This window comes from Monodelphis domestica, chromosome 2 (genome assembly GCF_027887165.1).
Source record: "Monodelphis domestica isolate mMonDom1 chromosome 2, mMonDom1.pri, whole genome shotgun sequence".
Taxonomy (NCBI): domain Eukaryota; kingdom Metazoa; phylum Chordata; class Mammalia; order Didelphimorphia; family Didelphidae; genus Monodelphis; species Monodelphis domestica.
In genome coordinates this window covers 341,303,875-341,316,423 of record NC_077228.1, presented here as the reverse complement: position 1 = coordinate 341,316,423, position 12,549 = coordinate 341,303,875, and the positions used below count along the sequence as shown (strand labels likewise).

The window sequence follows — 12,549 nt, the reverse complement described above, 5'->3', positions numbered from 1 at the left end:
ATAATAATTAGTAAGGGTACATGGAGAGATAAATCAAAAATTAATTGGAAATTAAACAATATGATTCTCTAAAACCGGCTAGTTAAAGAACAAATCGTAGAAACAATAATTTCATTGAAGAAAACGACAATGGTGAGACATCCTTTCAAAACCTATGGAATGCAGCCAAAGCAGTACTTGGGGAAATTTATATCCCTGAGTTCATATGTAAACAAATTAAGAAGGGCAATTAACTTAATTGAGAGGTCAATCTATTGGGCATGGAAATTAAAAAACTAGAAAGTGAACAAATTAAAAATCCTCAGATGAAGACTAAATTAGAGATCCTAAAAATCAAAGTAGAAATCAATAAAATTGAAAGTCAAAGAACTATTGATTTAATAAATAAGAATAGAAGCTACTACTTTGAAATAACAAATAAAATAGACAAAGTACTGGTCAATCTAATTAAAAAAAAGGAAAGAAGAAAACCCAATTGACAGTATCCAAGATAAAAAGGGAGACCTCACCTCTAATGAAGAGGAAATTAAGGTAATCATTAAAAACTATTATGCCCAATTATATGGCAATAAATATGGCAATCTAGGTGATATGGATGAATATTGAATAATGTATGAAAATGACCAAATCAAATAATGTTTAAAAAAAATAAAGTATGAGAAGAACTCCAGGATGAAAAGCAGAAGAGAATAGGAATTGGGGGCAGGGGGGAGTGGGAGATGCCTAAGATGTGGTATTTTTAGCAGAAATCTCAAAATATAGCATCAAAAGTCTTGGTAGTGCTGCTTATACAGATAGAGTGATTTGACTAAAATGTAAATTTTGATCAATTTTAAATTAATTGTTAATTAACTGATTATTTAATTGTTCCTGCTCATTACGAATGTGGAATTCAGAAGCCAAAATCACTAGAAAATGTCATTTTGGATTCTTCTGACAACTCATGTCAATTACATTTCATAATACTGTTTCTTAGGTTATGATTAATGGAATGTGTTAACTGAAATTCTGTTGAATTATGAAGATTCTGTTTTTATTTTGGTAAGGATTAAGTATAAATCATAATGCTTTCTGGCTTATAAAACTTTCCTCAGAACAGTATTTGTGAGGTAAGGTGTGGAAAAATTATTTCCATTTTACAGATAAGAAAACAGGCCTATTTACATCAAGTTGGTGGTTTCTTAGTTTCAGAGCTTGAATTTATCCAAAGATACATTTAAATGATGATGAATTAGATATATCTTTTTTTTAATCCAGAATTTCCTTGTCTTTGTATGGATTTATTCTCTGAAATTGTACATTTCTGTTAGAAGCACAAAAATTAGGTAGTAACTTTTAAGCTCCTAACTTCATCTAAAAATATCCTACAATCATCTTTTTTGAAGAAGTGTTACAAACATTTAAAAGTTTTGCTGCCTTTTGTATTTTGTCAGTGTATTTCTTTCCTTTCCCTCCTCCTTCCCACTGAATCTTTCCTTGTAGCAATAAAAATAGTTAAAGAAAACCAGCCTACCAAAGATTTCGACTGGTAGCATATACAACATTAAACTGTTCCATCTACCAAAAAAAGTGAGGTGTATTTCATCATCCATTCTTGACCTTTCATTTAATTTTAGTTCAACTGACGTTTATTGTAGATATAATACACATTATACCATCATTTACACTCTCATACATCTCACTCAAATACAATTACACATCATTTACATTCTCATTAACACTTGGTTTCATCTGCATTGGTTTATGCAAGTATTTCCATATTTCTTTGAAATCTACTTTTTTTGTTTGTTTGTTTCTAATGGCACAATACCATTCCAGTGCATTCATAAGCCACAGTTTTTGTTCAACCATCCTCCAGGAAGAAGACCCATTTTTTTCCTACTTTTTAATTACCACAAAAAGTTATGTTCACAATATTTTCATATAATTGAGTTTTCTTTCTGTATTTCATCTATTACCTAGTAGTTGGATCAGCCACATCATAAATAATTTTGTAAATTTCTGTACATAATTTGAAACTTTTCTAGAAATTTGGGGGGTAATTCACAGCCTTACTGACAATGTGTTAGTGTATAGAACTTCCCATGGTCACTTTAATATTGACAGTTTCCATCTTTTGAAAAATTGCTGGGTATGAAGTAAAACCTCACAGTTTTTTAAATTTATCTCTCTAAACTTGCATTTGTTTTTTTGAAAACTCTTAGATCATATATTTTTATAGCCATCTTTACATTTTAGAAGTCAGCAATTTCATTTCCTTCTTGGGAATATTGGAATTTTATTTCACTTTAGGTGGTATGCAATTAGTTGCCTGTACATTAAGGTAGTTGCTTTAAAAGCTTGTAAGTGGTTGATTCATTTTAGTTATTTAAAATTTTTAAATTAATATCTTTTGTTTCTATATCAGCAATCGTAACAAAAGAAAAAAAGGCTGTTCAACAAAACGTTTAGTCAATGAACATATCAACTTAGACTGACAGTAAATGTAGTGTATCACATCCATAGTTGTCCAAAAAGGATAAAGGGGGTTAGTAGCTTTTCTTACCTCTTTTCCAAGGCTCCCTTTGGTCATTATCATTATACTCAATTAGGCTGTGTTTATTTCTTCCTTTTACAGGGTTGTCATTGTGTGTATCATTTTCCTAGTTCTGCTTCCTTCGCTTTCCTTTAATTCATATGCCTTCTTATGCTTCTCTGAACTTTTCATATTCATCTTTGCCATGTAGCACAGCAAAAGTTAATTACATTTTTGTTCTGTAAAGATTAAAATCAATATTCAATACTCCAAGTATTATTTTAATAGTATTCATTGAAATCCACTTAGAGCTAAGAGGAATTAAAAAAACTCTAGCAAACACCCCCAAACTCCCTCCTTCCCGCTAGTCTGAGTCAGAGAGAGCCTACATGGGTGGAAACAGAAACTCAAAACTCCCTCCAAGTATGGAGATACACAAACAGGAAAAGGAAAAGGGGATTGTGGGAAATGTCTCTAGGGTTCAAGATTCTAAATCAATACAGTTCCAATATTTGACTATTCCTTGGTTGATAGTTACGTATTTTGTTTCTAGTTGTTTGTTATTACTAACTAATTCTTAAATCAGTGTTGAGCAAACTTTTTGTTTTAACTTGTAGCTCAGTGATACATTTGCTGAAAGTAAAGTAAATCAACCACAATTCTGCCATCTAGTTCAAATCTTAGGAAGACAGCCATAGTATCTGACTACATTTCTTGTCTTAGGAATTCTTACGTTACTGGTATATATGTAATATTTTTATACCAGAGATTGTCGTAATTCATTTTAATTGATGCATTTTTCTTGATCTTTAATGTATGAAAAAATACTAGTTATTAGCATGCTTCATGTTTAGAGTTTGGGGTTAGAATATTATGGATCAAATAAAAATCAAAATTTGAGATTTTTGTAGTTGAGTAGTTTTTATTCTTCTGGATAACTGGCTAAGGTTGCTTAAACTAATACTGATTTTTATCTTTATAGTAAAAAATACAGAGTTTTTACAACAAGCTGCTTTAGAGGAATATGGGCCAGAGCTTCATGTGGCTTTGAGAAGTCGAAGAGATGAGTTACACTATTTGAGGAAACTTACTGAATTACTCTTCCCTTATATTTTGCCTCCCAAAGCAACAGACTGCAGGTATTGGGAGTTTTTATAACAATATTTGCATATCCTTTTCCCTTGCTATTTCTGATTATGGTAGTCATAGAATATAATTAGAGATTGTCCTAAACATTTTTTATTTTCAAAATATTCATCAGATATTAAGATACCAATTTAAGTGTTAAACTTGAATGGTATTCACCTTATCGTTGATATCATGGCACTCTTAATCAAAGATAAAGCTATTATTTAAAATGAATTTGTGTTGGTAAGGTAATCATCCTTCCAATTTTTAGAAAATTCTCAAATAGTTTTAAGCAACTCTGTAGGCACTAGGAACTTTGTTACTAGACCTAAGAAACATTCTAAAAAAGGTCATTTTCCTATGTCCTGGAAGGATTGTGTTTAAAACAACCCTGAGAGATCACTATCTAACTTTTCTTAATAGTTTATGTGGGAGATTCCACAATTTATCTTTCTAATGAGTTTTCTTAGGTGGAAGGTTTACTTTTTAATATTTAACCTATTTACTACTATGAAAATAATTTTCTGTTAGATTTTAATTTATATAGCATATTGTAGTCCCAAATTATGTCACAATTGTATAACTTATTTTTTACTTCTTTTCTTTTTCTAGATCCCTGACTTTACTTATAAGAGAGATCCTGTCTGGTTCTGTTTTTCTTCCCTCTCTGGATTTCCTAGCTGATCCAGTAAGATTGAAGCACTAAAACTGAAATAAAAGTTTTATTCCCTGTGTCAGAGTAATATTTTTTGCATATCTTCTGCAAAGAATGAGAGACATGTTACTATAGTTCTTTAGAAAATTGTCCCTTTTGGGCACATCACTGAAAATATTTTGCCACTGTCTCATTTGTTTCTTAATTGGATTGACATAGAAACTTTCATAATTTGAGATGTCTTCCAGGATTCTGGGCAGAATACAATGAATTTTCAGCTTATTTCTTTTGTTATAGCAACCTATGTTTATTATTTCCCATTAGGATACTGTGAATCATTTACTTATCATCTTCATAGATGACAGTCCAGTGAGTATTGACAATTTTAGAAAGCATTTCAAATTGTATTGCATTTTGTTTCATATTAACCAAATGAAATAAGAATTTTATTGAATTGGTTCATTCTCTTTTTTGTAGCCTGAAAAAGCAACAGAACCTGCTTCCTCTTTGGTTCCTTTTTTGCAGAAATTTGCAGAGCCTAGAAATAAAAAGCCTTCTGTAAGTAGGGAAAGTACTTTTATTTATAACAGATTATTTTATTGCTTTGAGTATAAAGAAAAATTACAGAGTATTTGACTGTCTTACACCTTGTTTCAAGGTACTGAAGTTAGAATTGAAGGAGATTAGAGAACAGCAAGATCTTTTGTTTCGCTTCATGAATTTTCTGAAACAAGAAGGAGCAGTACATGTGTTACAGTTTTGTCTGACCGTGGGTGAGATTTACCTTTATGCTTACTGAATATGCTTTTTAACTAAAAAAAAAATTATTTTTTGAGTGAGCAGGTAAGATTTTGTTACAAAGGTACTCCACTTGTGTAGCACTGAAATGTTGTAAAATAACACATCACCCACCACTTTTTCTGACGTGCACACTTCTGCATGTTAAAATTTGGCCTCTAATTAGCTACAGCCAAATCTTATTAGAAAAAAAAAAGCAAACAACCCATTACAACAAAATGTTCAATATGATTAAAAAAATACATATATATGCCCAAGATTCTAAGTGGTAGTATTTTGTTAATTTTGCCATGGTATAATTCTCTTTTACAGGAAAAATTCAGTCATAGAATGCTTTCTTTCAGTCTTTCCAATAGAATTACCTTTCCTTTTGAATCCCTCAAGGAAAATAACAATGTTCTGGTTCTTTTGTTATCAGGAAAATGTTAATTGAAGGAGTAGAGGAGAGTACTCTTAATTATTCAGTAAGATTTAAAAATTTATGTTCCTTATGGGGTAAAATGTGGAATGGTGTTGGAAAGAATTAACTTTGGAATTGGTACTTGGATTGTGCCTTTGTTTCTTCCGCTGGAGCCCAGCTCACCATTCAGCAGTTTAACCTGTGTGGTCTCATAAGGCACTTAAATTTTCATTTCTTCATTTGTAAAATTAAAAAGTTAGACTAGATTGTTGGTTCTTTCAAGCTCCAAAAGACTTTGATCTTGTGGATAGAATATAACTTTTTATTGTCTTTTGGTTACAGGGAAAAGATAAAGCAACATTGGGCAATATTTGGGGGAAATTAAAGAATTTTGTTACCCATGGCAATATCACAAATAATTATAATATAGATAAGGATTAGAGAAAAGCAATTTTTGTACTAGATGAATTTGTTACATCCTCCTGATCCAGTTGGTGACCACCTTAATAGAATAGGACTTTGCTTATTTTACAGCAAAATCCTTTGTTCACAATAATTTTGTTCGTTGTGCTAATTTTTTAAAAAAGACCATTGACTTAAAGATGCTAATTTCATTACAGTAAAAGTTTTGCAATAGTATTTTTGTTAACAAAATTAAAAAAACCTGTAGCTCATTTTCACATTACATTAAATTGTAACATTGAGTTATTTAACTGGTGAAGGGAGCATACCTGGAATGTCAGTTCCTGGGGAAGCTGAGCCTGTTGGCTCTCTTAAAGTTGGGTATCCTGAGGTACAGTAGATTGTCTTGATTGGGTGTTTGCACTAAGTTTGCCATTAATGTGGTGAGCCCCTGGGAGCAAGAGTCATACCAGATTTTGTCAGGAGGGGCAAATGGCCCAAATTGCAAATACAATAGATCAAAGCTCCCATGGATTGTCATTACTGGGATTTGTCTAGTGAGTAGAACTTACATTTATGGCCTGAAAGAGATGGGGAGACCACATATCTTTTAACTAAAAAAAAAATTCCCCACACTCTTATTTGACATTATTCTTTAACCATTTAATCCTTTTTTCTCTACCCTTTCTGTAACTCCACTAGTCCTTGCAAAACCCAGTTTTTAAAAGTGTAATTCAGATATGAGGAATATGTTGAAAAAGTGTAATGTTTAAAAGTGTAATTCAGATATGAGTCAATGTTGAAAAGATCCTGCTCTTTTTTTCAGCAACATAATGGCTTTTGCAGCTTTCTCTGGAAATAATAAACTAGCTTTTTAAAATTGTCTTTTGTTATTTGAGTGAATTAAGTTAATTTCTTATTTGTAGAGATTGACAATATTTTAAGCAAATAATACCTTATATTATTTGAGGAAAGTGGCTGATGTTTTTCACCTTGTCATTTTAATTGTGTGTGCAAAATTGGGCAACTTATAATATTTTATAGATATTTGGACATTTATTTCAAGCATATTAGATGTTTGGATAATCAGCTGATTTTTGTGTCTTCATTCAGGTGTTTTATCATATAGACAAAATAAAAAATATGATCAATTGTCACAATTAAGACTTTTATGTTATGTGCTTAAGTGTTGTTTGTTAAATAGGGTGATTCCTTTTTTTCCGCCTTTTCCTAATATTCCAGAGGAATTCAATGACAGAATTTTGAGACCAGAGTTATCAAATGATGAAATGATGTCTCTTCATGAAGAGGTGAAGAAAATATATAAAACCTATTGTTTGGATAAAAGTATTGACAAAATTAGATTTGATCCTTTTATTGTGGAAGAGATTCAAAGAAGTAAGTCTTTAATGATAATACATAGAGTTTTATAGTTTTTGAGATTTATTTCTTTAGGTAGATTTTATATTTATAATACTTATTAACCCATTAAGAAACTTCAGTAAGAAATTATATAAAATCAGATTATAAAAATCTAGTTCCAACTGGATCCAAGTCTAGAGCCCAGCTCTTTTCCTGACCATCGCTCTTTCCTATAACCAAAAACCAATTAGTTGTAATATTCTATCTACAAGATCAAAGTCTTTTGGAGCTGAAGGAACCTTCGATCTATTCTACCTATAGAATTTTACAAATGAAGAAATGAGAGCTTAAGTGTCAATTTAAATTTCTCTGAGAAAACCCTCACTTGATCCATCCAACTCACTAGTTATCTTCTTATATCATTTCTTCTCTGTTTTAATTCTAAAATCCTTGAGAAAGCACACTGCAATCATTTCCTATACATCAACTCACTCTTTTCTGCAGACACTCTACAATCTGGTTCCCACCTTGCGCGTTTAGCTGCAAGTGCTTTCTATAGTTTTCAATCTCTTAATTGCCAAATTGAATGTATTTTTTCTAAGTTGTGATCTTCTTTGACCTGTCTTCAGTACAGCATTATTGATCATATTTTCCTTTTTTTTTTGAGGGGGGTCCTCTCCTGTGTAGGCATTTATGACACTATTCTTTTTTTATTAATTTTTGATCTGTCCAACTACTTCTTCTCTCCCCATTTCTGGTTCTTTATCCAGGTCATGGTGTTCCCAGAGGCCCTGTCCTGAGGCCCTCTTCTTCTTCTTCTTCCTCCTCCTCCTCCTCCCCCTCTTCTTCCTCCTCCTCCTTCTTTTCTTCATCCTTCCTCCTTCCTCCTTCTTTTCTTCTTCTTCTATATATACCATTGGTGATCTCAGCAGATTTTATATGTTCAATTAACATCCCTATGCAGATGATTCCCAGATGTGCATATCCAGGCCTAACTTCTCTTATTTGCTATAGTCACTCATTGAACATCTGCCTCTTGGGCAGCTCAAACTGGATGTCCTATAAACATCTTGAATTCAATCTATCCAAAATAAAACTCATTATTTTCTCTAAACTTCTGCCTTTCCAATTTTGTTATTATTGTGGAGAATTCCTACATCTTATCAGTCATCTAGGCTTAGGACCTCAGGGTCATCCTCAGCTCCTCAGTCTCTCTCTCTCTCTTTTTTTTAAACCCTTATCTTCCATCTTGGATGAATCTTCCAAGACAGAAGAGTGGTAAGGGCTAGGCAATGGGGGTCAAGTGACTTGCCCAGGGTCACATAGCTAGGAAGTGTCTGAGGTTAGATTTGAACTGAGGACTTCTCGTCTCTAGGCCTGACTCCATCCACTGAGCCACCCAGTTGCCCCTCCTCAGTCTCTCTTACCCCTAGTATACAATCCTTTGCCAAATCTTGCCACTTCTACCTTTATAGTGTCTCTTGTATATATTCTTTTACTTCCATTCAGATAGCCATGATCTTTTTTAAAGCCCCATTACCTCTTATCTGGACTACTGAAATAGCCTGCTGACTGGTTTTCCTTGCTCAAATCTTTTCATTATTCCCATCCATTCTCTACTCCACTGTCATGTTGATTTTTCTAAAACTTAGGTTTGATCATGTTGCCATCACCCAGGCCAGTGAGCTCCAGTGGCTTCCTGTTATTTCTGAAACCAAATATAAAGTCCTCTGTTTGACATGTAAAGCTACCATAACCTGGCTCCTTCCTACCTTTTTAGTCTTTTTTATCCCTTACTTCCTTCATTGTATTCTATGAGTCAGTGACATTGGCCTCCTTGCTGTTCCTTGAATACAACATTTCATCTCCCATCTCTTTGCCTTTGCATTAGTATATCCCTCATGCCTACAATTATCTGCTGTCTTATATATCCTCTTCTTAATTCTCCTCACTTCCTTCAAGACTTGACTTAACACCCACTTTCTGCAGGAGAATTATTCTCTTCACCATAGCTATTAATGCTTTCCCTTTTCAGATGACCTTTATTTACTCTCTCTATAACTTACATGTTCCTAGTTACTTATGCTGTTTCTACTGTTAGAATATACTTTCTTTGAAGGTAGAAAGAGTTTTCCCCCCCCTTTTTTGCCTAGCAAAATGTAAGCATTTCATAAATTTCTTGTTGACTTGGCTGACTTACTAGAGTATAAAACATGTTATTTATATAAAATGTATATGATCTTTCATTATCATGAACATAAGGAATAAATAAATTTTGTATTGTTCTACATCAATTTTTCTGTTTTTTTTCCCTAGTTGCTGATGGCATCTATATAGATGTTGTGAAACTTCAAACTATGAGGTGCCTGTTTGAGGCATACGAGCATGTTCTTTCTCTTCTAGAGAATGTATTTACTCCGATGTTCTGTCACAGTGATGAGGTAAGTTGGCAGGAACCTGATTTAGAGGTTTTTAAAATAAAATGTTTAGTCCTTGCATTCAGTTGTCCCACCACAATTTGTGTGCAACTGGGTATAAAATTGTTAGAGAAAAGTATAATAGATGTTGTATTTAAGAGAAGGTAGAAAGAAGTAAAATTTTTTTGTGTAAGAATATCTCATTAGTAACATTGCATATTAACTATAAAAAGCTACATATACTTTTTCCCCAAAGGAAATTATAAGCAGGTTTTAGTAGTTAAATGGTAAGTGTTGTTATAAATTCTCAAGCCATATCTATATGGATATGGTCAGGTAGGATTGAACTGAAACATTCATTTCACATGATTCCTTGTATTTTTTTTAGAGGATTGTGTAATATAGGAAAACCTGGGAAACTCTTATTATAAATGCCCTGTAGAAATTATAGAATTTCAGAGCAGAAAAGAACACTACTATGAAAATTTAAATGGATTAGATATGTAATTTATTCCAAATAGTTAAAGCCTACACAAATATGACTATAACTTGTAAGATACTTGGTTGAATCTTTGCTTTTATTTTTATGGGAATATTCTCCATTGTCACTGACTGCCATCTCTTTTATACAACTTGTCTCTTTTAACTTTTAAAAATGAGTATATTTTGTTTTAATAACCCCACCCCTCATCCCTATTACGAACACATGGGAAACTAAACCTGTAATTCACATGTTACTCAGTCAAAGCAATTTTCTACATTGGTCATGCCTCACAAAAGAAATATTTGTTTCATTCTAAATGTCTCATTCATTCTCTCTGAGATCTTCACCTTTCCATCAGGAAGTGTGAAGCATGTTACATCATCAGTCTTCTAGAGTTGAGGCTGGTTATTTCATTGATGAGAGTTCAGCACAATCAATCCTTTACATTTATGTTCCATAATTTGCTCATCGATTCCTCAATGTATGGGCATCTTTTCATATTCCTATTCTTTGTCATCTAAAAAAATTACAAATATTTTTTATACATCCTTAAAATTTAAGACTAATCCTTCCCTTCTAATTCCCTTCTCTCCTTTCCTTCTCCCCTTCATATTTCCTTACTGAGTGAAATGGATTTCTCTACTCAACTCTGCTTCTTCTCCTTGTTTGTATACTTGTTCACTCCAGATATATGAGAGAATTTTCCATAACTTTCCTTTTCCTTCCTCCACCACCTGCCCCCAGTTTATTCTTCTTTCTCTCTTCTTTTCTTGAGATCATTAAGACATAACAGAATATTTTCAGACCTTGTCTGATTGAATTTCCTCTGTGAACCCTGATGATGGTAAGGCTCAGGGGGGATACATTTATCATCTCATATTTGAATGAAAAGAGTTCATTATTCTTTAGTCCTTTATCATTATTCATTCATGTTTACCTTTTTTTTTGTTGTTTCTCTTCACTTAAGTGAGTGAACTTCAAAGTTTCTCCACTGCTATGGTCTTTGTATCTTTAATGTTCATAAGTCTTTTTAATTAAAAATCCATTTTTTTCTTCTGTAGCATTATTTTCAGTTTTTCTGAGTCCATTCTTGGCTATAACCCATTCTGTTTTGCCTTCTGTAATATTGTATTCCAAATTCTCTTCTGTTATAGCAGCTAAAAATCATGGGTGATCTTGATTCTTTGGTACTTCAATTCTTTCTGGCTACTTGCAGTATTTTTTCTTTGACCTGGAAACTGGATTTTGGCATGATGTTCCTGGGAGTTTTCATTTGAGGATTTCTTTCAGGAGGTACCTGGTAGATCTAATTACACTGTGCCCTAGGTTTCTTAGCAATCCCAGCAGTTTTTTAAATAAAGATTTCTTGAAATGGAATGTGTAGGCCTTTTTATGGTCATGGCATTCAGAAAGTACAATGATTCTTGAATTTTTTTCTACTCAGGCTGTTTTTTCCCCCCCTCATTTGAATTAGTTTATTTAGTCAATTTAGACCATTATTCCTTGGTTACAATAATCACATTATTTCCCTCCCTCCCCTCCACCCACCTTTCCCACAGCCAACATGCAATTTCATTGGGTATTACTTGTGTCCTTGATCAGAACCTATTTCCGTGTTGTTGATGTCTGCACCAGGATGTTCATTCAGAGTCTACATCCCCAACCATTTCCTTTCGACCCATGTAATCAAGCAGTTATTTTTCTTTGGTGTTTTTACTCCCACAGTGGTTCCTCTGAATGTGGATAGTGATTTTTCTTGTAGATTCCTCCAAGTTGTTCAGGATCGCTGCGTTGCGACTAATGGAGAAGTGTATCAGTCTCTGTGTACAATGTTTTTCTGGTTCTGCTCCTCTCACTCTGCATCAATTCCTGGAGGTTGTTCCAGTCTCCATGGAATTCCTCCACTTTATTATTCCTTTGAGCACAATAGTATTCCATCACCAACATATACCACAATTTGTTCAGCCATTCCCCAATTGAAGGGCATCCCCTCATTTTGCAATTTTTTTTTGCCACCACAAAGAGCGCAGCTATAAATATTCTTGTACAAGTCTTTTTGTCCATTATCTCTTTGGGGTACAGACCCAGCAGTGCTATGGCTGGATCAAAGAGCAGACAGTCTTTTAGCACCCTTTGGGCATAGTTCCAAAGTGCCCTCCAGAATGGTTGGATCAATTCACAACTCCACCAGCAATGAATTAATGTCCTACTCGGGCTGTTTTTCATGTAAATTATTACTTGCTTTGAAATAGCTTAATTTTTTTTGACTGTTTTAATATTTCTTGTTGCCTTTTGGAGTCATTGGCTTGTATTTGGACCATTCTAATTTTCAGAAAGTTAGTTGCTTGAGCAAGATTTTAAAACTTTTATGCCAAGCTATTTATTCCC

The 12,549-nt window shown here is 33.2% G+C and overlaps 1 protein-coding gene across 4 annotated transcripts in view; it reads left to right on the top strand.

Moving 5' to 3' along the window:
- The window catches only part of SNX14 (sorting nexin 14), a 119,433-nt gene that overhangs the window by 52,029 nt on the left and 54,855 nt on the right, over positions 1–12,549 (top strand). For all 4 annotated transcript variants that reach the window (XM_056818566.1, XM_007484282.3, XM_001366604.5 and 1 more), the window contains 7 exons: positions 3,498–3,654; positions 4,256–4,331; positions 4,623–4,667; positions 4,776–4,856; positions 4,957–5,071; positions 7,141–7,296; positions 9,577–9,701. In XM_056818566.1, coding sequence (XP_056674544.1) covers positions 3,498–3,654; positions 4,256–4,331; positions 4,623–4,667; positions 4,776–4,856; positions 4,957–5,071; positions 7,141–7,296; positions 9,577–9,701 — 755 coding nt within the window. The remainder of the gene's footprint in view (positions 1–3,497; positions 3,655–4,255; positions 4,332–4,622; positions 4,668–4,775; positions 4,857–4,956; positions 5,072–7,140; positions 7,297–9,576; positions 9,702–12,549) is intronic.